At 50.9% G+C, this 19,076-nt stretch overlaps 1 protein-coding gene across 7 annotated transcripts in view; it reads right to left on the reverse strand.

Moving 5' to 3' along the window:
- Lig1 (DNA ligase 1) overlaps nucleotides 1-19,076 on the reverse strand; it is a 32,409-nt gene that overhangs the window by 12,819 nt on the left and 514 nt on the right. For 2 of the 7 annotated variants that reach the window (XM_047537833.1, XM_047537831.1), the window contains exons 2-14: nucleotides 14,370-14,428; nucleotides 13,161-13,250; nucleotides 10,746-10,881; nucleotides 10,116-10,242; nucleotides 7,541-7,651; nucleotides 5,156-5,263; nucleotides 4,332-4,457; nucleotides 4,009-4,084; nucleotides 2,286-2,366; nucleotides 1,988-2,044; nucleotides 1,244-1,416; nucleotides 353-519; nucleotides 36-112 (exon numbers count right to left, since the gene is read on the reverse strand). In XM_047537833.1, the coding sequence (XP_047393789.1) occupies nucleotides 36-112; nucleotides 353-519; nucleotides 1,244-1,416; nucleotides 1,988-2,044; nucleotides 2,286-2,366; nucleotides 4,009-4,084; nucleotides 4,332-4,457; nucleotides 5,156-5,263; nucleotides 7,541-7,651; nucleotides 10,116-10,242; nucleotides 10,746-10,881; nucleotides 13,161-13,250; nucleotides 14,370-14,386 (1,346 nt within the window). In that variant the 5' untranslated portion in view covers nucleotides 14,387-14,428. Of the gene's footprint in view, nucleotides 1-35; nucleotides 113-352; nucleotides 520-1,243; nucleotides 1,417-1,987; nucleotides 2,045-2,285; nucleotides 2,367-4,008; nucleotides 4,085-4,331; nucleotides 4,458-5,155; nucleotides 5,264-7,540; nucleotides 7,652-10,115; nucleotides 10,243-10,745; nucleotides 10,882-13,160; nucleotides 13,251-14,369; nucleotides 14,429-17,924; nucleotides 18,008-18,764; nucleotides 18,923-19,076 lie in introns of those variants that run through there. The other 5 variants (XM_047537832.1, XM_047537834.1, XM_047537837.1 and 2 more) reach the window with 5 other exon arrangements.

The raw sequence follows: 19,076 nt of genomic DNA on the forward strand, positions 1-19,076 counted from the left end.
TCACCTGCCAGGTGCACTCTCACCCGCAAACTCACCTGGCAATGAACCGGGCTTCCGAGTGGCGGCAGGCCACGAAGAGGCCTTTGATGATGTCTATCTTCTTGGCCATGGACTGGGGCAGGGGAGAGACGACAATGCCTGGTGGTCAAGGGAGACCACCTCCTCCCCTTACCTCTCCCTGCTTCCCCCCTCCATGGCCTCCAGCTGTTCTCCTTCCCTGCCTCCCTCTCTGCCCAGCAGCGTCCACTCAGTTCTAGACACCAGGTCCCCACAGTCAGAAGCCTTCCCGCCACACGCTTGGCCTGGGGTGCCCGACATCCTGGTGCCGGGTGAGCTGCCCTGCCCCACTCACAGCACTGCCAGTGAGCCGGGCGATGTCACGGAACTTGGCGAAGACCCCGGAGGTGGTGAGGGGCGGCGGCGGCAGCATGAGCCTCTGGGTGCTGCGGCTGCTCTCGGCCACCAGCCCCAGGTCACCCTTCTCGGCTGCCTCCGCCCGCACTGCCTCCAGCTGCCGACCTTGGTGGGGAGAGGGTGGGCATGGTGAGGGGACGCCTGGTCACGCAGCTCCCGCGGCTGGCAGCCAGGTTGTGCTCTCGGATCCCTCATGCTTGGCGAGGCCCCAAACACCCCACTGGGAGGTTCTGCCCACCTGGCTGGCTCGGCTCATGGAGCACCTGTCAACCACCATGTCAGGCCTAAGAGGCCCCAGAGACCTGCTCGCAGACCACGGTGAGCGGCTGGCGCTCAGGGCCTTGTCGGGGATGCCTGGGTGGGCAGGGTGTGCAGACAGGAGGAAATTGCCAGAGCCGAGGCCAGGGTGTCCCACTCCTAGGTGGCATTTATGTCCCATGGCAGCAAACACAAGCCTTTTGCTGGTTTTGTTTTTTTGTTACTCTCTTCTGATGTCACCAATTTGAAGTGGGACGTCCCTTAGTCTTACTTATTGTCCAGAATGGGCCCCAAGGACACCCCCAGAGGTAAAGGAGGCTGGGAGAAGGGAGATGCTGGTCGTGACACTGACCAACACCTCGGACCCCACAGATCCTGTGGCGCAGTCCTCCCAGTCTGCACTGGATGCAGAGATGAAGCCCCTACAACCCCCTTCAAGGTGACATCGGGACCTGGCCCTCTCCAGTCCTCCCTCCCTGGCTCCACCTTCAACTCCTATCAGCTCTCCCGTCCTTTCACCCCTTCCACCTCTCCTGAGCTCCCCTCCTGTTGGTCCTCCACAACCCCTCACCTGTGGCCTGGGCCACTGCCTTGAGGAGGACACTGTCACCAATGCCAAGCTCCAGGCCCTGCTGGGGTGGCCCAAGGCGGTTGAGGCTGAGGTAGAGGACAGGGAGGAGGTCTGGAGGTGACAGGGCCACCACAGAGCGCAGAAAGTTGCTCAGCGTCTCCACCATGCGGAGCCTGGAAGAGGGGACAGGGCTCATCCCTGCCTCTTCAAGGTCAAGGTGTGGGAAGGGGCGGGATGTGAGGAGAGGACAGGAAAGGGTGACAGCAGCTGCAGGAGCTGGAGCCACCCGGCTGACGGTGACGAGCACACCCAGAGCAGAAGGCTCCCTGGCAGGGAGGGCACGTGGGTGGCAGAGCGTGCCCAGGCCTGGGCTCTGTGGGGGAAGCTGTGAGGAGGCCCTCACTGTAACCGACCCGACTTCCTTCCACCAGGACTGAGGCACGGAGGCAAGACCAAATCACATCTGGTGACAGCCCACTGGAAACTGCCACGATTTTATGCAGTTCCTGCCCCAAGGTGGAGCCTGTTCCCTGACCCCCCAACTCTAGGCGGGCCCTTGTGTCCTGCTTTGACCAACAGAATGAGGCAGAAATGCTACCCACTCGGGTGATAGGCCTGTGGACCGGGGTCACGTGTCAGGGGAGAAGGGAGAGTGGAGGAGTGGGCAGCAGGAGGCAGCGTCCATCGTGATGCAGGGATGTCCATGAGCACCTGGCCATCGCCCCACCCAGGCCTGATAATTACCGAGCAGAAACCTCTTCGATCTTCTCGAACGTGCGGGCCACAGCCAGATACGGGACCCTGGAAGGAAGAGGCGAGAGCCACTGGGATGGCCCCCACAGTGCCTCAGCATCCGCCTCCTCGCTCGCTAACAACACCGGGGCGTGAAGGCTGCTCTGCTCACTGCCCACTGTCCCCTTCCACACTGCTGACTGTGCCCCAGGACAGGAGGTAGGATGGTCAGTTCCTCCACACAAGGCCCTGGCTGGTGCCTCCCACAGCAAGGGGCACTGGGGGATAGTCTGGGAAGGCAGAGCCTCACTTCTGGCCTGGTGTCCAGCAGGCGTCCTCAATGGGGTGGTAGTTGTTCTTGGCAGGATTGTAGCTTGTTGGGTCCAGGGGTCTGTGGGTACAAAAAGGAGACTGAACTGGACTGAACTCTGGGTCACAGTCGCCATTTCTCCCCGAATGTTTCCTGAATGTGTGCTAGGTGCCTGGCAGGTTTGGGCCCAAGGGCAGTGACCTGTGCCCCATCACCTCCTGACTTCATCTCCTGCTACTGCCTCTTCTGCTTATTCTCCTCTAGCCATGTGGGCTCCTCACTGCCCTTAGATGTCCACAGCTGTCACCTCAGGACCTTTGCACTTACATTCTCTCAGTCTGGATCATGCCCCCACCTCCTTCAGGTCTTTTACTCAAATTTCATGTTCCCTAGTGGGGCCTTCCTAACTCCCCCTGACTCCTGCAGCCCGCTCCTCCCAGTTGCTCCCCCTGGTCCTTACCTGCCCATTCTCCACTACAAACTTATTGCCACATGACATACTCTGCTCACTTGCTGTTTACACTCTGCTATTATCTGGATCTGGAATGTCCCTCAGAAGTTTGTCAGACACCTGATCTCCAGGGCAGCAATATTCAGAGATGGGGCTCTTGGAAGTGACTGGACCTTGAGAGCAGAGCGACCCTGGTCCTGAGGGAAGGAGTGTGTAATCTGGTGGGGGAGGCACTTGGCCATGGGACATAAGGAACACTTGTCCTCAGTGCTGGGGACGCACACCAGCTCTGATGGAGGGAAGCGGGAGGGGCACCTGGTTTCCCTGAGGTGAGAGACGAGGAGCCTGAGGGCAGAGTGGGCTGGGGACAGTGTTCAAGGCAGGGCCCCTGTATTCAGAAGCAGGGAAACCGGTGGGAAAAGGTGTGCTGGTGGAGCAAGGAGGAGCCTGGCCCTGGCAGGAGCTGGGAAGCAAGGTGGGCAGGCAATCTCGAGGGCCCCAAGGAGCCCAGCACTCATCCTGGGTGCTGGGGACCCACAGATGGGTTCTGAGAAGGCAAGGATGGGGGTCTGATCTCAGTACTTTAGGGGGCATTATCTGTCCACCCTCTGATCATCCAACACTTCTGTCTACGAGGTGTCACAGATGGGCCCAGGCATCTTCTCTTCTAAGAACTAACACTTAGAATGAAGTGGTTGCTTAAATCTTCACTGTCCCACGACCCCAACACAGTGTGGGCATCAGGGGGCCAGGACAGGGACGGGTGGCTCTGTGGTCTAACCCCATACGTAGGCCACCCAGGACTATAGAGAAGGACTCAGGAAACCAGAGGCATCCTCCAAATATGGTGGGTTCAGTGCAACTGGAACAGAGGGGAAGGCTGGAGATGGAGTGGACGCTCAGTGGCTAAAGGGCTTAGACTTTGTCCTGGGGACACTGGGAAGCCGTTTGAGGCAGGGTCAATTATAGGTGTCACAAAGATGCTCCCAGCCCCAGCCCTGTGGGGGTCAGACAGGACGGCAGACTGGAGGCTGGAGGGCAGGGTGGGTCCACTCCACCCAACTCTTTTTGAGCATGTGAGTTAAGAATGGCTTTGCCACTGGGGCCACATGTGGCCAGCAAAGCTGGAGACATTCATTTTCTAATGATCTCCAGAGGAGAAAAACAACACGCCAAGCCCTGCAAGAGGAGGAAGCGGGAGCCGAGTGGGCCATGGGATGGAGAGGAGGGAACGTGCCCAGGAGACACTGGTGAGACCAAACACCGACTCACCCCTTGGCCTCATCCTTTCCCGGAGCACCTGACTCCTCTTCTTTCACTTCTGTTTTGACGGTTGGTTTCCGGGGGGCTAGGAATGAAGCCAGGAACAGTGGGTGTTTTTTCCTGACAGCCACCGCCTCCCGTCCTTCTGCACCCAGCATCACTCTGACATTTGGGGTACCCAGGGTGGCGATCACTCAGGGCAATGGGTGACAAGAGTGGGTCAGACTTTCTAGTCAGAGGGACAGACAGAAAGACCTGCTGTGCTCTCTGGAGATAGACCCACTCGCCTCCTGCCTGCATAGCCCAGGGAGAGGAGGGGAAGAGACACTCACTGAAGAAACTGCTGAGCATCCTGGGAGCTCTGGGGGGAGGCTTGCTCCGGTCCTCTTCCTGTGACCTCTGCTGGCTGACTGCCTCAGGTGCAGCAGTGTTTTCTGTCTTTGCTGGGGTCTCTGCTTCTAAGTAATAGAGGGCAGACAGTGATGCCCACTGATTCCACCTCTAGACTTGTTGCCCTTTGACCCTCCAGGTCATTCTGCCTGGTGGGAAATGTAGCTAATTCTCCCATTTTCCCTTCTGCAGCCCAGGCTTTGAGCCTCCTGGGCCTGGTGTTTACTCCCTGGTGCTGACTACTGGAATCAAAGGAGTTGGCCTGAAACTGGAGGCCTAGGAGTGGTGAAAAGAAATCGCAACAGGACTGGAAGAGAAGGTCCCCCTTCTCCTGCAGTTGCAGGCAATCAGATTTAACATGGCATCACTAGAACGTCCCTGCAGTGCTATCTCTGATGTGGGGCTCAGGGACACTGGGTGCAGCGCCTGTACCATGGCCTGTGGAGTCCAACCTCTAGAGGCCTGTAACTTGGCTTGTACAGCCCACTCAATAAATCACTGCTCAATGAATCCATTTAATTGGCACCTATGACATCTAAAAGCTATAAATACTGGTAACCGGTTCTTTCCTCTTTTCCCACAGACTGGGGAAGAAATAACTATATAAAAAAAAAAAGCCCAATGTATTGATGAAGAATCCGATTCTCCCAGATTTTGCATACAAGCAACAAGCTGAAGAATCCACACCTGAGTAAATTAACCATCCCCCAGACTCCAACCCAAAAACCAGGGTGATGGGGCAGGGGGAGGAGGATCAAAAACTCACTGGGAGGTTCTGGAGGGTCAGGGGGTGTCTTAGGGTGCTTGCCTTCCTCTTCTTCCTCCATCTCTACAACCTCAGCCTCTGTGGGGCTTTCTCTTGGGGACTCTGCTTCTGATGACACAGAAAAATCAGAGAGCAAAACACGACTTTGATACCCCAGATGCTCTGTTGTTCATTCTTATACCAATCAAGCGTAGCTGCCCTCTGTATCTGTGAATTCAATACACATATTTTTAAAAAGTACATCTACACTGAACACGTACCACTTATTTTTACTGTCACTGTTGCCTAAGAACCCAGTGTCAAGTGTTTTCATGGTGTTCACGTTATGCCAGGTACTCTGAACCATCTTGAGATGATTTACAGAGTATGTCAAGAAGAATGTAGGCTCTGTGCAGATACTATGCCATTTCATGTAAGGGACCGGAGCACCCTGGATTCTGGTGTCTGCAGGTTTCCAGTAACCAGTACCAGAGACACAAAGGGACGACTGTCCCTGTAAAGTGGGGGATTGTCAGCCTCTGGTCGACCATGAGCTGTGGGGACTTCTGAGGAAATCCAAGCCCAATGTTCGCCTGTGCAGTGGAAAAACAAATGCAAATCTTCTCATAAACTATTCTTTGAAAATTACTCACCTCAAATAGAATTTGAAAGGGTTCAAAATGCATATGATAGCCTGTTATACACAAAAAATAAAATTTTTGAAAACTGACATAAAAATCATACCTCTAGGATGACCATAAAAACTGTACATGCTAACTTGGAAAAATACGCCTCAACAGACAGAGGCTACCCACCCTTCCATCCCTGGGCAACCACAATGACTAAAACTTCCTAATTTACGGTAAAATTTATTACCGACTAGAAAGTGCCAATAGAAAATTCAATCTCCACCAAATGCGATCCGCCATGGATAAACTGAGCCCAATAGAGATCTTTCATGAAAGAAATGAAAACCTGGTGTGGTGAAGGCTGTGTGGCTGGAGGAGCCTACTCCAGGTCCCCAGTGGTCAATAATTAGGTCCCCAGGGCTGCTTCTGCATGCAGGGAACTCCCTGAGGAGCGTCAGGGCAGCTCCCGTTCTCAGGGGAAACCCAGTGACATCGTTGGACAGTCTAGCACTGCCAGCTTGGCCTGTTTCAGTTTTCAGTATCGCTAGTTGGTCTGATGTAGCATCCCCGTCCTTGGATTTAATGAACCAGACATCAAAAATACTTGAGGAAAACATGTACAGACATTTTTCTTGTTGTCACTCCCTCAAAAGCACAATGCAACAACTATTTACACAGCATTTAGGTTGTATCAGGAGAATATATGTAGGTTCTATGCAATTGCCATACCACCTTATGTAAGAGGTTTGTACATTGGCATACTTTGGTACCCAAGGAAGGGTCCTGGAACCAATTCTCTCAGATATGAAGGGAAGACTGTGTGAGATCATATTCCTCTCAATGACACTGCATCTTTGCACCCTTGGGTCTTTGCTGGCTGCTATTCTAAGAATCAAGTACTAGGGAGGTGTGGTGGTGCACACCTACAATCCAAGGAACTCAGGAGCCTTTGGCAGGAGGAACACAAGTTGAAGGTAAGCCTCTACAATTTAGTGAGACCCTGTCTCAAAATAAAAAGGGCTGGGGATAGAGTTCAAGTGGTAAATCACTCTTAAGTTCAACTCACAGTAACAAACAAACAAACAAACAAACAAACAAAAATTACTGTGCTGAGACCAATGTGGAACAGGAAATCATGAGGGTGGGTTTTCTATTGTCATTCAGTCTGAGATGCTGTGCAGTAGCCAGGGCACCTCCCATTAGTAATGACTGTGGTTAAAAATAAAATACAAGTATTATTTTTCTTTCAATGTGCATGTATTTTAGTAGTTGTTCAGACAACTACTGAATAAATGGAACTCCTAAGGTATTAGCTGAGGGGTAATACCTTAAAATTACCAAGACACTAAGGGCACTGTGAACCAAGAAAGTTTGGAAATCTCTACTTTGTGGTAAAATGTTCAAGGAAAAAGAAATATTTTCCATAAAATTAATATCAAAACACTAGACATGGCCAAACACCAGCATTCCAAAATGCTTCCAAGAGCAAAGCTCCTGTGCTGTGTGGAATTCTGACTGATGTGCCTGGATTCTTGGATACAGGCATCAAATCAGGGAGGGTTAGACTTCCCGCACTCCTCCCCAGCCCTCGAGACCCCACCACGCCCGGCAAGCACATGCGCACAGCGCTCTCACCGCCTGTGAACAGGCACATGCGCACAGCGCTCTCACCTCCTGGGGCAGACACATGAGCACAGTGCTCTCACCTCCTGGGGCAGGCACATGCGCACAGCGCTCTCACCGCCTGTGAACATGCACATGCGCACAGTGCTCTCACCTCCTGGGGCCTCGCCTTCCTCCAGCTTCCTCTTCTTGGGCTCTCTGTCCGTGTCCTCACTCTGCTCTTCCAGGACATCCTCAATTGATCGTTTCGGGAGCTGCTTCCGAGCTGGGAAGGCAGAGGGCTCAGTGTGGCTGTCCCTGCCCTTGAAAGAGCAGACCTCACTGACAGGGACCCTGAGAAGAGTCTGGACCCTCTTCCCTTCTGCACCTGGCCACAGCCACTGCCCTAGTGCAGCCCTCATCCTTTAAGTCCTGCAGCTTCCTGGCTGTGTGACCTCGAGCAGGTTACTTAAACTTTCTGTACTTCCTTCTCCAGCATTCGGAAATAATCCCAACAAGTAAACAGTGATCAGATGGACGTGGTGGCTTAGCACCTGACACCAGCAAGTGCTCACAGTACCCACCGGCCATCCCTGGGGTCCTACTACCTCTGTGTGTTCCAAATGGAAGCTTTATGGAAGCTCAGAAGTCTGAAACTGGCAGGGAATACACAGGCCATGTAAAGGCCCTGCCCTAGTGACTGACAGGAGTTGGGGCATGACCACCCAGCTCCCTTGAGCCTGGGGGTCACTTGAGGCCTACGTCTATGCTGTTCCCTGGTGTCACACAGAATGAGCTCCAGCTATCCACTATGGTAACCAACCTCATAACATGTTCCGTGGCTGCTGCCCTTCCCCACGTCATCCCTGTGGTCTGGCCCCTCCCAAAGAAACATCCTGTACTTGAATCCTGCCTCAGGGCTTCAGAGTCTGCTTCTACAGGACCCCAAACACATGCAACTCGAGGGGAAGCACCGCTCAAAGGCAGCCACAGGCGTCTTCATGGTTATGGCCCATCTAGACCACTGCATCAGTTCCTCCCTGGTCTCCTGGCCCCCAGGGGCTCCTTCATACAAATGGACCTTCTATCAGCCATGGCAGCACTGTTTCTCCCGGCTCAGAACCCTTCCAGACCCCACAGTCCATTTTCCCAGGACAGGGTCTCCCGATGTCCACCTCACCCTCCTGAGTCTCTCCTCCTGCGCTAATTTCTCCACACCGTCCTACTGCTTAGCTTTCTCTTTCAGCTAAACCAGTGACGTACCAAACAAGCAGCCCCGCCCCCTGCAGGCCTCTGCACAGGTGATTCCTGCCTGGAGCATTCTCCACCTGCCTCTTCTCAGCACAACCAGCATATCCCTTCTAAGACAGCCCAGCCGTCGCCTCCTCTGAGTTGGTGGATTTCTGAGCTCCCAGGGTGCCCCTTTCCACAGCACTACCCAGGGTGACAGGCAATGAGCATGTACATGACCTTAAACTGCAGAGCAGCCACTAAAAAACAAAAACAAAAAAACTCAAAAGACAAAAAAAAAAAAAAAAAAAAAAAAAAAAAAAAAACCCCAAAACAGGTAAACTTGGTTTCATCACATATTTTACTAAACTCAATACATCCAAAATGAAATCCCAACATGTCTGCAATAATAAAGTATTGGCATTCTTTTTTTAAGCCAAGTCTTCAAAACTGAATAGCATGAGAGAACATCTCAACTTGGGCATAAAGGCTTCATCAGAAATACTTTATCTGATTTTAGGTCTCATATAATTTACAGTTGAAAAAGCAGATCCAACACATCCAAGTTGTTGCTAAAGCACTGCAAAATCTTCACTAACTGAACCCCAAACACGCTGAACTCCCTTATCCAAAATGCTTGGGACCAGAGGCACCTCAGATTTTGGAGTATTCATCTTTTACTGTTTGTATAAACTTTACCAGCTGAACTGATGTCATTCTCAAATGTTTCTCATTTCAGAGAATTTCAGAATTTGGATTTTTGGATTAGGGATGCTCAGCTCATACTGGCTTTTGAATGTTAATCTAATCACAACAACTCAACAGTACACTTCAGCTCCTCAGCACCGTGCCCTCACTCCCAGTGAGCAGCGGGCCACGGGCACAGTGGGGGTCCAAGCTTCCTGTGTCATGCACCTCTCCCTTTCCTTCCCCTCCCCTCAGGACAAAGGCACCCTTCCTCAGGCTGGCTGTGCAGGACCTCCTCCACCTTCCACGCCCAGACTCCTCAATCCTGCACTCCCTGGGCCAACACCCCAGACCCCCAGCAGCCCCAAGGATTTCCAACGCATGCTCTTCCTGCCTTAGTGCTCTTCCCTCCTCCTTTCCCAGTTGGCTCCTCTTTGCCCTTCCGGGCTCAGCTTGATCAACCTGTCTTCTAGAATTCTCCCTGAGCTCTGCAGCTTCCATCACTAAACACAACAAACACAACGACCAGTGTCCACTGAGGGCTGCCTGAGGGCGGGGCCAGGTCCGAGTGCTTTATACTAACTTCTTACCCCCAACCCCCAGCATCTTGTGCCATTGGTGCTGTAAAGACCACCACCTCTGTAAGGGATGAAGTGACCAAGGCTCTGTGAAGGTAAGTCATCTGTTCAAGGTCACACAGCCAGTGGATGGTGAAGTCATGCTCTTGACCCCAGTGCTGAGATCAGGGCCATGGTAAGGATGGCTGCCTGGTGCAAAAATTCTAGCAGGAAGAAAAATAGCAGCTGAAAGGGCAGGGGCCCTGGTGTCTTTACCCGTGCGACGCTTCGGGATCCCGGATGGGGAGATGTCCATGGGGGAGGTGTTGGAGAGAGAGGGGCTGTTCCCAGAAGACATGGCAGGACTGGGAGGAGAGCCTTGTGGGGAGTCTTGCACAGGCTTCTGGAAAGGGAAGAAAACAGCTCTAGATGAGGGGAGGCAGGAGGGACCACCTGTTGAGCTCAGCTCCCCAACACCTGAGAGCAGCTGGGACTCAGAGCCTCTCTGTGCCTGGTCCTCAGAGCCTCTCTCCTTCCTGGCCCACAGTCCTGGTCCCAGTCCAGGCATCTTGTCCCACTGGGCCATCTCTCCATTTGTCGGCACAGTTTTTGGTGCCAGATTCTCCCCACCATGAACCCGTTAACAATGTTGTTTAAGTAGCAGAATATGACATCCAGCTATGCACAGATGGCCCCAAGGAAATCCACGTTTCCCAGCCTCCTTCCAGCTGGCCTGGTCACAGGTCAAAGGACTGCATTTGGCGGCCTGCTGCACTGACACCTACAGCTCTGTGCTCCAGGGCACAACTAGGGCACCTGTCCCACTCCTGGGGAATGTCCCAGGTCCACAGGCAAATGGGAGTTAGGGTTTCTTCCGGTACGAAGGGGCAGGCTGATGGGACCTACCTGGCCTTTGGGCGGGGTGAGGGCTTCATCCTCCTCCTCCCCCTCACTGCTCAGGACCCGGGCCAGCTTCCTTCCTGGCCTCTTCACTGGCGAGTCACTCTCGGGCAGCACTCCATTCCGCTCCTTCAGTGCCACTCTGGAAGAGAGGGCCATGGGGGCCTTTGGCAGCGTGGCAGCACTGCCTCCAAAGCTCCAGCTGCCTCACTATGTTTCTCCCTTCCTGCCTTTCAAGCTGTCAGGGGATATTTTCTAGGTGCCTCCTTGGCACATGCTCCCTATCATTCATTCACTTCTCTGTCCCAGGTCTCTAGAGGCCCCCTTAGTGCCCATCCTGTGACAGGCCATACTTAGGGGAAGGGGCAAGGTTGGCTTTCAGCATGCCCTAGGAGACAGTTTCTTTTAGCCCCTGAGTTTCTCCAAGGCTAATGGCCACCAGGTCAAGGTCTCTCCCCAGCCACCTTGCAGAAAGGTATGGCCAAGTGACAAGTTCTGACCAACAGGATGTAGGTGGCACAGTGGAAGCTCGCAACCTGCTCCTGACTGCCATCCCTCTATGCTGCTGCACCCCAGAACTGACCTGCCCACTCACAGACAATGCAGCTGAAGGCAGCAGCCTGGCCCTCAGGATAGCCTGGCAGTACAGAGCCACCCACCTGCCCAACACTGCCCCACAGTTCGGGGTCTCCTATGAGAGAAGGGTGACATTTACTTTAACTCACAGGGACTCAGGTAACTGTTAAAGCAGTCCAACCTGCTCCCTGACACTGACTCTGAGCTCCAGATCTGTGAGGGTCAGACATGGCCCCCATGATGCAGGGGCCATTCGTGCTGGAGGTCATGCAGGCACTGAGAACGTGGCCTGTGCCTCTGGGTTTCTGCAGGCAGAGTTCGCAGAGCTCACAGTCTGAACAGAGAGCCCAGCACTTACACAACTTTAGTGTGGACACTCACTTTATGGAACACCGTTATGAAGAATGCAGAAGGTTCATATGCAATGCCAAGAGATGGCTCTACGGCTTTTAGGTTGAGGGAAAAAAAAAAAAAAAACAGCCATGAACCTGGGAGGGATGGTCATCCATTTTGCTCACCACTGAACCTACAGGGTCTAGAACATACTAGATACTTGATAGCTACTTTCGGAATAGTGAATCCAGAAATGTAAAGAAAAATTAGTGTTTGCCAACAATGTACAAGCAACTTGCATTTTCAATAGCCTTACTTTGTTATTTTAAAACAAACTAAAGGCACTTAAATTGCAAATCTATTATGTCAGGCATCATGTCAGCTACTTGAGTGACCAGCTAGTCCCTGTTAGAAAGTGTGGGGAACATTCATTCATTCAAGGAGTATTTACTGAGAACCTACAGCATGCCAATAACTGTGTTAGGTGAATTATCACAAACTAGCTAAAGCAGCTCCTCTGGGAAGTGAACATGGAAGAAGTTTAAATTTTTGCTTTATCTACTTCTCTGAGCTGATGTTTTTATAATTACCATGTATAACACCACATGTGGTGCTACCTGTTAAACAAAAATGTCTGCACACATGCACAAGGACATATAGATTACTCCCTGTAGCACAGACTTGTTACGACCACAAAATGGAAACAACTGAAATACTCAGTAGTAGGGGAACACTAAACAATTTCTATAGAATGTCAATAAAATGGAGCACAGGCAGAGGATGAAAGGAATAATATGTGCCAGTGCTCATGGGTGGAAAAAACCTCTACCTCACAAGGTCAAGCAAAGCGACAGGTTAATGAAAGTGTACATAGATGTACATAGTATGATTTGTTTTTTCAAATTAAATAAACCACAGAAAATAAAACCAAATGCGCATATAACTATAACAATGTGTACACTAAAGGGCTAGATCTGAAAATCCAGGATGTTGGAAAAATTCATTACTTGATACTGGTCACTTACTGAGTACCTTTTACAAAGTACCATTCTACAAAATGTACATCTGTTCACTCATGGAATCCACCTCAGCCTGGTGTAGATTAGATATTCTATTCATCAAACATGAGGAAACTGGGGCCCAGAAAGCAAAACTGCACAGGGTCCTGACTGAAGGACAGGAACTAAATCTGGTTTAAGTACATGCTTTAGCCAGCTGACTGGCCCAAGGGTGATCAAATGATGGAGGTAAGGTCTTCCCTGAGACCATGTCCTTGTAGATAAGCCTAGTCTAGAATGAAGCCAAGACATGCAGAAACAGAGCCCTGAAGACAATTCTGAGATCCTGGATCTAGCTGTGCCTGAAACTGGACCTGCCTTATGACTTCTAGCTACATGAATAAAAAAATTTCCTTTTGGAGCCTGAGATATTTTGAAGGAGATGTGTAAGACTTGCAACCCACAGAACTTTGACCACTGAGGGAATATCCCACATCCTGGTCCCTGTACGTACTTTGGAGGGGGCTCCATCTCTCTGCTGTTGTTGGTTGTCTCCTTCTCAGGTTTCTTTGCTTTACCCTCTTTTGTGGGGTAGAAAAATGACCTGGAGGAGCACAAGAGGGGGGAAAAAGGAAATGATAACAGCACCAATACCCCTCCTATCTGCACTGCGCCCTACAGTTTCTGAAATCCTTTCCAACCTGGCATAGATTTTTTTTAAGCCTAAAAAAGGAAAGGAGGAAAAAGAAAAAAAAAAAAGGAAGGAAGAAAAGGAAGCAAAGCAACAGAACATAAAGCAATTGAGGACCGACTACCCCAGATTCCTCATCGCATGGGAAAAATGCAACCTGGAATCCACGTGAGCCACTGACTCCCAGATTTCTCTAGCAGTTGCCCAGATCTGCTTCTGTCTAGCATCCATTTCATTTTCTGGTAAGGGCCCCTCCATTTTCCTCTTGGGATCTCTCTTCCCCTACAATTCTCTCGGCTCATATAAGTACAGCTGACCTTTCACCTACAGTCAGACATTGATACATAACCTAGGCTTGGCCAATCACACCTGTGGCCACAGTGGCTGCTCAGGGACAGGCACAGCCCTGAAACTTGACTATTCATTCAGGCACAGCAGGGAGAGAGAGATCCTCTTTCCTCTGGGATTGCTAGTCCAGGACAAGTCTGCCTGAGTGACAACATCAAAGATACAGAGCTGAACAAGAGTCAGAGTCCCAGTGACAAAGCTTTGGCAACTGGATCCCATTAAGCCTAAGGCTATTTACTCGAGGTTTCAACTAGGTAAGCCAAGTAGTCCCTTTCTTTCTCGAGGACTGCCTGCATTACTACAGGGTTACTGCCTGAGGCCAGACCATGGCTTACCACATGGCAGTCCTATGCAGCAAAGGATGCTCAGTGCGTGCTGACTCCTGCCCACTAGGTACCAGTACAAAGCCCCCATTCCTAAGCTGTTATAACCAGATGTTCCTGGGGGGAGGGGGGCACAGCACTGCTGCCCAATGACCACTGGGTTAGGGTTTCTACCTTGCAATTAAAAACAGCTTTGGTTAATACACTCCTATCTATAATACTCCCCTCCCCATTCTCCATCCTACTCCTGGCAATTATGACCTGAAATCTAATTTGAATTCTAAGAAAAGGCCAGATCTAGAACAAGAAGCGGGGGGTCTGAGTGCACGGTGGTGGGGAAACGGGACAGCAGGGTCCTTACATGATACTTCGCTGCATGATGGCACTGAATTCTCACTTCTTTTTTCTCGTCAGTTGTTCCTGAAACAGAAATTCACAAGACTTGAAGATACTGGTTGTGCAGAGGCCAAAACAGAAAACTCTTCCTTAGGGAAAAAACTGAAGAACAAAACCACTCTCAGAAACAGGAGTGTCCTCTTCAAGAAGAAACTCCCATTTTTATGAACCAAAATGTATTGGTGAAGAATAAATATTGTACATCAGAGAAAAAGGGAAGGTGTCTCCTTTACCAAATGGAGACTGTTTCTCAACTAATAGGAAGAATTCACTGAAGATGTAAGGTTTTTGTTTTCCTTTCTTTTAAAGTTTTAAGGTTAGAGAAAAATTAGTTATAGGTGTTAGATAAAGTCCCGAATTGACTGTGAAATATGCAGTTTATAAAATTGCTCACCTACGGCTCTATAAAACTTAGCTGTTAAGCAATTTCTAAAACATGTTGATTGAAAGGAAAGGGAGGACACCAGACAGTAAAAAAGGAAGAACATCTAATGTTATGTAAAAAAGGAAGAGTATAAGTGTCTCTGATTCTACATGCACAGAACATGTCTGTTGGGAGAAAGCAACAGGTGATGCTGTGCTCTTGGGGGCAGTCACTAGGGGAGACTGTGTATCATGTACCCTCTGTGTGCAGGGCCACTAGAATACAGTATACATTTGAAATGTGATTTTTAAAACTTAAGTATTTCTAAACACAAATTTATTATTTAATGAAATCAGTAAGTCAGTAGGGTTTCCATAGAGCAACCTTAAAGGATTCTTAATCTGGTGTCCACAGAACATTCCTATGACCCAGAAGTCCAAGAATATAATTCCAGAGGTCTATGAAATTTGATGAAAGAGAAATCACAACTTTATTTTTACCAATTTGGAAGTGAAACTGAATCTTATGAATACTGGCAATAAAGCCAAGAAGTAGGACAGGACCTCTGGGTAGGAAGCTGGAATCTCTGACCAGTGGGGTCCTCTCTAGCATCTTGGACAACGCTCTGTCCACACAGTAACACTTGCCTCTATGTCTGCCTCCATCTCCCTCAGCCTCACCAACAAAGCCCTGATTCCAGGAACTCAGACTGAATTTTGGAATCAGAAAACCTGAATTTCTAAACAGGGCTCCTTAAGGCCATTTGGGGAGCAAGTGAGCTACACTCCCTCCAGAACTGTTCACAAAGAAAAAGAGATTTGGGATCAGCCACCAAAACCCTGAGGAGAAAGGGGAAAAAGACACACTGACCACTGATGTTGCTGAGGACCCTCTGCAGAAACTCTGTGTTCTGTTATTCCAACTCACAAAAACCCTGATACCAGTTAGGAAACTGAGGTACAGAGGCACAGGGACTCGACCAGGCCAAGTACCTTCCACCCAGACCTGCCTTCTCCACAGCTCACCCCTGAACCACGAGGTCGAGGAGCAAAGGAGGAAGAAAGAGCTAGCCACTGACCTGGAGCCTACCTTAAAGTCTGACAAACTGGTCACATTCCCAACTGATCCTCAAGTCAGCCCTTTAAGAGGTGTGATCAGTCCCACTTTCCACATGAAGGTGCTGAGGACAGAGGGACATGGTTGAGGCTCCAACAGGGCCTGGCACCCAGGTGTGGCTGGCTAAGAGCCCAAGCGCCTTTCTCTTTCCCCAGGGATTTCATGGTTGACCTTACATTGAAAGGCTGGTGGGGGACAAGCTGGCCGCCTGTCCTTGCCATTAGAATGGCAACACCAAGAAACACTCACACATAGGCAAAGCGATGTGAGCACAGAGTTCCTCACTGAGCACTACCTGTAATGAGAAAACACTGGAAACTGATGGGATACTCATCTGTAAGAAACAGGGTCCCTACCAAGGGGAGGGAGGATGAAGTGCTGGGGAATGATACTGGCCAAATTATGTTGTCATATCGTGTGCATGTGCGAACACATAACAACCAATTCCATCAATATGTACACCTGTAGTGCAACAATAAAATTGTGGAAAAATAAAAACAAAATAAAAAGAAAAATAAAGAAGGTCCCTAAACAGTGATCTAAAAACTGACAAATCTAAGACATGAACAACTTTTCCACTTCCTCCAGGCTCTTTCCTCTGGGGACTGCCTTGCTGTGTCCCAGTCCCTTGTTGCCCCACTGAGTGCTGAGAATATCATTGTCACCTCTGGAAGCCTCCCTGGGCAACTGCTGTAAGAGATGCTCACTCTTCTGACCTCTTGTGGTTAAAAGGTACTTTTCTCCTCACACATCTTTGGCTGACCCTGTGTTCTGGTGATGATGATCAGAGTTTGTCTTCTAATCACATGTGGAGCTCAGAGAGGTGGGGCTGTGCCTGATTTACCCCATCTCCAAAAATTATTTCCCAAACATCAGATATTCTTCATACCACTTTTGTAATTTCTACCATTACTGCATACATGCTGAGTTTTTTCATTTATTTTTTTCTGTAAACAGAAAAAGAAAAATAACTGGGAAAGCTCACAGGTTCCACTTAACAGTTGTGCAATAAGTAAGGAAGAAAGAAGAGTCGGGTTCGAAGAACAGACACAGGGAAAGAAAGAAATGAAGAAATGAACAAATAAGCCAATCAAGAAACTTGACTAAAACTTCTCAATTCCCAGCTCAGGGCTCAATGCCTGGCATGAAACACCACTTATCCATGGAGGTTGCCCACATCTGTCTCTCACACCCCATGCTCCAGCCAGCTACATCCTCTGCTTCCAGTCATTTTCCTAAAGGAACTCAGCTCCTGCATGCATGCCTGGTGGTCGAGGCTTCCTCTTCACACTGGCCTTGCCCCATCCTGGTGCTCTTGCCCCTGCCTCCCTCACTTTGTCACTTTTACATGACGACAAACACCATAAAGCTTTTAAACCCACTGTCCACTTGCTCCGTGCCTGCACCTGCAGAGCTTCTGACTGCTCCTAAAGCATCCCTGGGAACTGCCAGACATTTCCCTAGCCCATCAACTCTTCTGCTCCACCACACTGTGGAGAAAATGAAAGCAGTCAGGAGAGAAGGGCAAGCTTCCACACCACAGCCCACCTACATAACTACAACCCTGAAATGCTCTGGCTGCCTGCCACAGGGTGACCGAGGGAATGTGTACAGCAGCTCTGTCCAAGACTGTCAAACTCTGACAACGATCTGAATGTCCTCTGGGAAAAAGATGATTGGTGCATATGTTGGAAAAGGTTCTTCCCTGCCTGCAGAGTAAGTACTAAAAGTTCCTTTATAGCGCTAAGCCACAAAAAGCAACATACTACTGGTATACTTCAGGGATAAGACAAAGCAGTGGTTGCTGGGGGAAGGATGGGCTGCGAGGCAATTTTTAGAGGTAACAACTGAAAGTTGATTGTGGCAGTTACATGACTCCACTTCTAGTTCAAAATCCACAGCAAAAAAATCCACACCAATGTCTTACACTTTTTTAAAGACATTTTTTAAAATCCTGGAGCTCCTGCTAACTAACACTTTCTCTCACACCCCAAACTCATCACTAGTGAGACCCACTGGCTGTATCTCCAAATGACAAACCTAGTCAACCACAGCTGGCCACTCCATTGCTGTGACGCAGGTCAGGTCACCAGGGATCCATCTCTTCCCACTTGGCTTAGCAGAAGCTCCCAAGTCCTCTCAGGCAGTCAGCAGGTAACATGATGCCCTCCTTACCTCCAGCACCCAAACCATTTCCTCAGGTCCTTTGCTACAACCAAACCGGCTGCCCACTGCTCCTCAGAATCACCCACAGCTCTTACCCCAAGCCTGGGCTGTCTGCAGAATCACCTCCTCCCTTCAGGCAGCTCTGTCTTATATGCGTCCTGGGTCGGGGCGGAGGGTGGTTTCCATGACTGCACGGCCAAGGACAAGGGCCCATCCCCTCACCCTCGCCATTCCCTCACTATTCACAGTGGGAAGTTGCAGCCTTAGGGCTCACAGGGGACATGGTCAAAAGGAAACTAAGGAGCCCTTCTTAGACTTGACCTTTCTGGGGCTGGGGCAACAGCTCAGTTGGTAGAGTGCTTACCTCATATGCACCCCACCCCCCCAAAAAAAAGAAAAGCAAGACTTGACCTTCCAACCTTCCCTCATGCCCCCCTCCCCCTCAGGTGGGAAGAAATGGGGCTGGAGGGCACGCAGCGATCCTGATCCCATTTTCCACAGTTCCCTTTCGTTTTCCGAGGCCAACCCCCTCTCACATGTCTCTCTTTGCCCACTGCCTCCCCCTCGCCACTCCGGGCTTCCCCTCTGCCTCCCTGCTACACTGGGCAACAAGAGGCCCCGCTGTCCCCCCGGCGCGCCTGGGCCCCACCTCTGCGGCCCACCTGTCCCCGCCGGGTGCCCTGTCCTGCTTCCTGCTTCCTCCCTGTCACTTACCAGACATGCGGAGGGTCAGCCCTTGTGCCCAGATTCTCCGGGGCCCGGAGGCCTCCACTGGACCTCACCCTCAACGTCCCGCGGCCCCACCCTCGCGGCCCGCGGCCCGCGCGCCGGCCCCGCGCTGACCCCGCCGGGCCTCGCCCCGGGTCCTCCAGGCGGCCCCGCCTCCACGGCGCTTCCCAACTGGCCACGCCCGCCACCAGCCTCTCCCCGTCCCCGTCCCCGTCCCCGCCCCGGCCCCTCGGCAGACCCAGTGGCGTACAGCCGACTGCGGCCCTCGTCACCCACCGCCTGCCCCTCTCCGCCGGC

Source organism: Sciurus carolinensis, unplaced genomic scaffold (assembly GCF_902686445.1).
Source record: "Sciurus carolinensis unplaced genomic scaffold, mSciCar1.2, whole genome shotgun sequence".
Taxonomy (NCBI): Eukaryota; Metazoa; Chordata; class Mammalia; order Rodentia; family Sciuridae; genus Sciurus; species Sciurus carolinensis.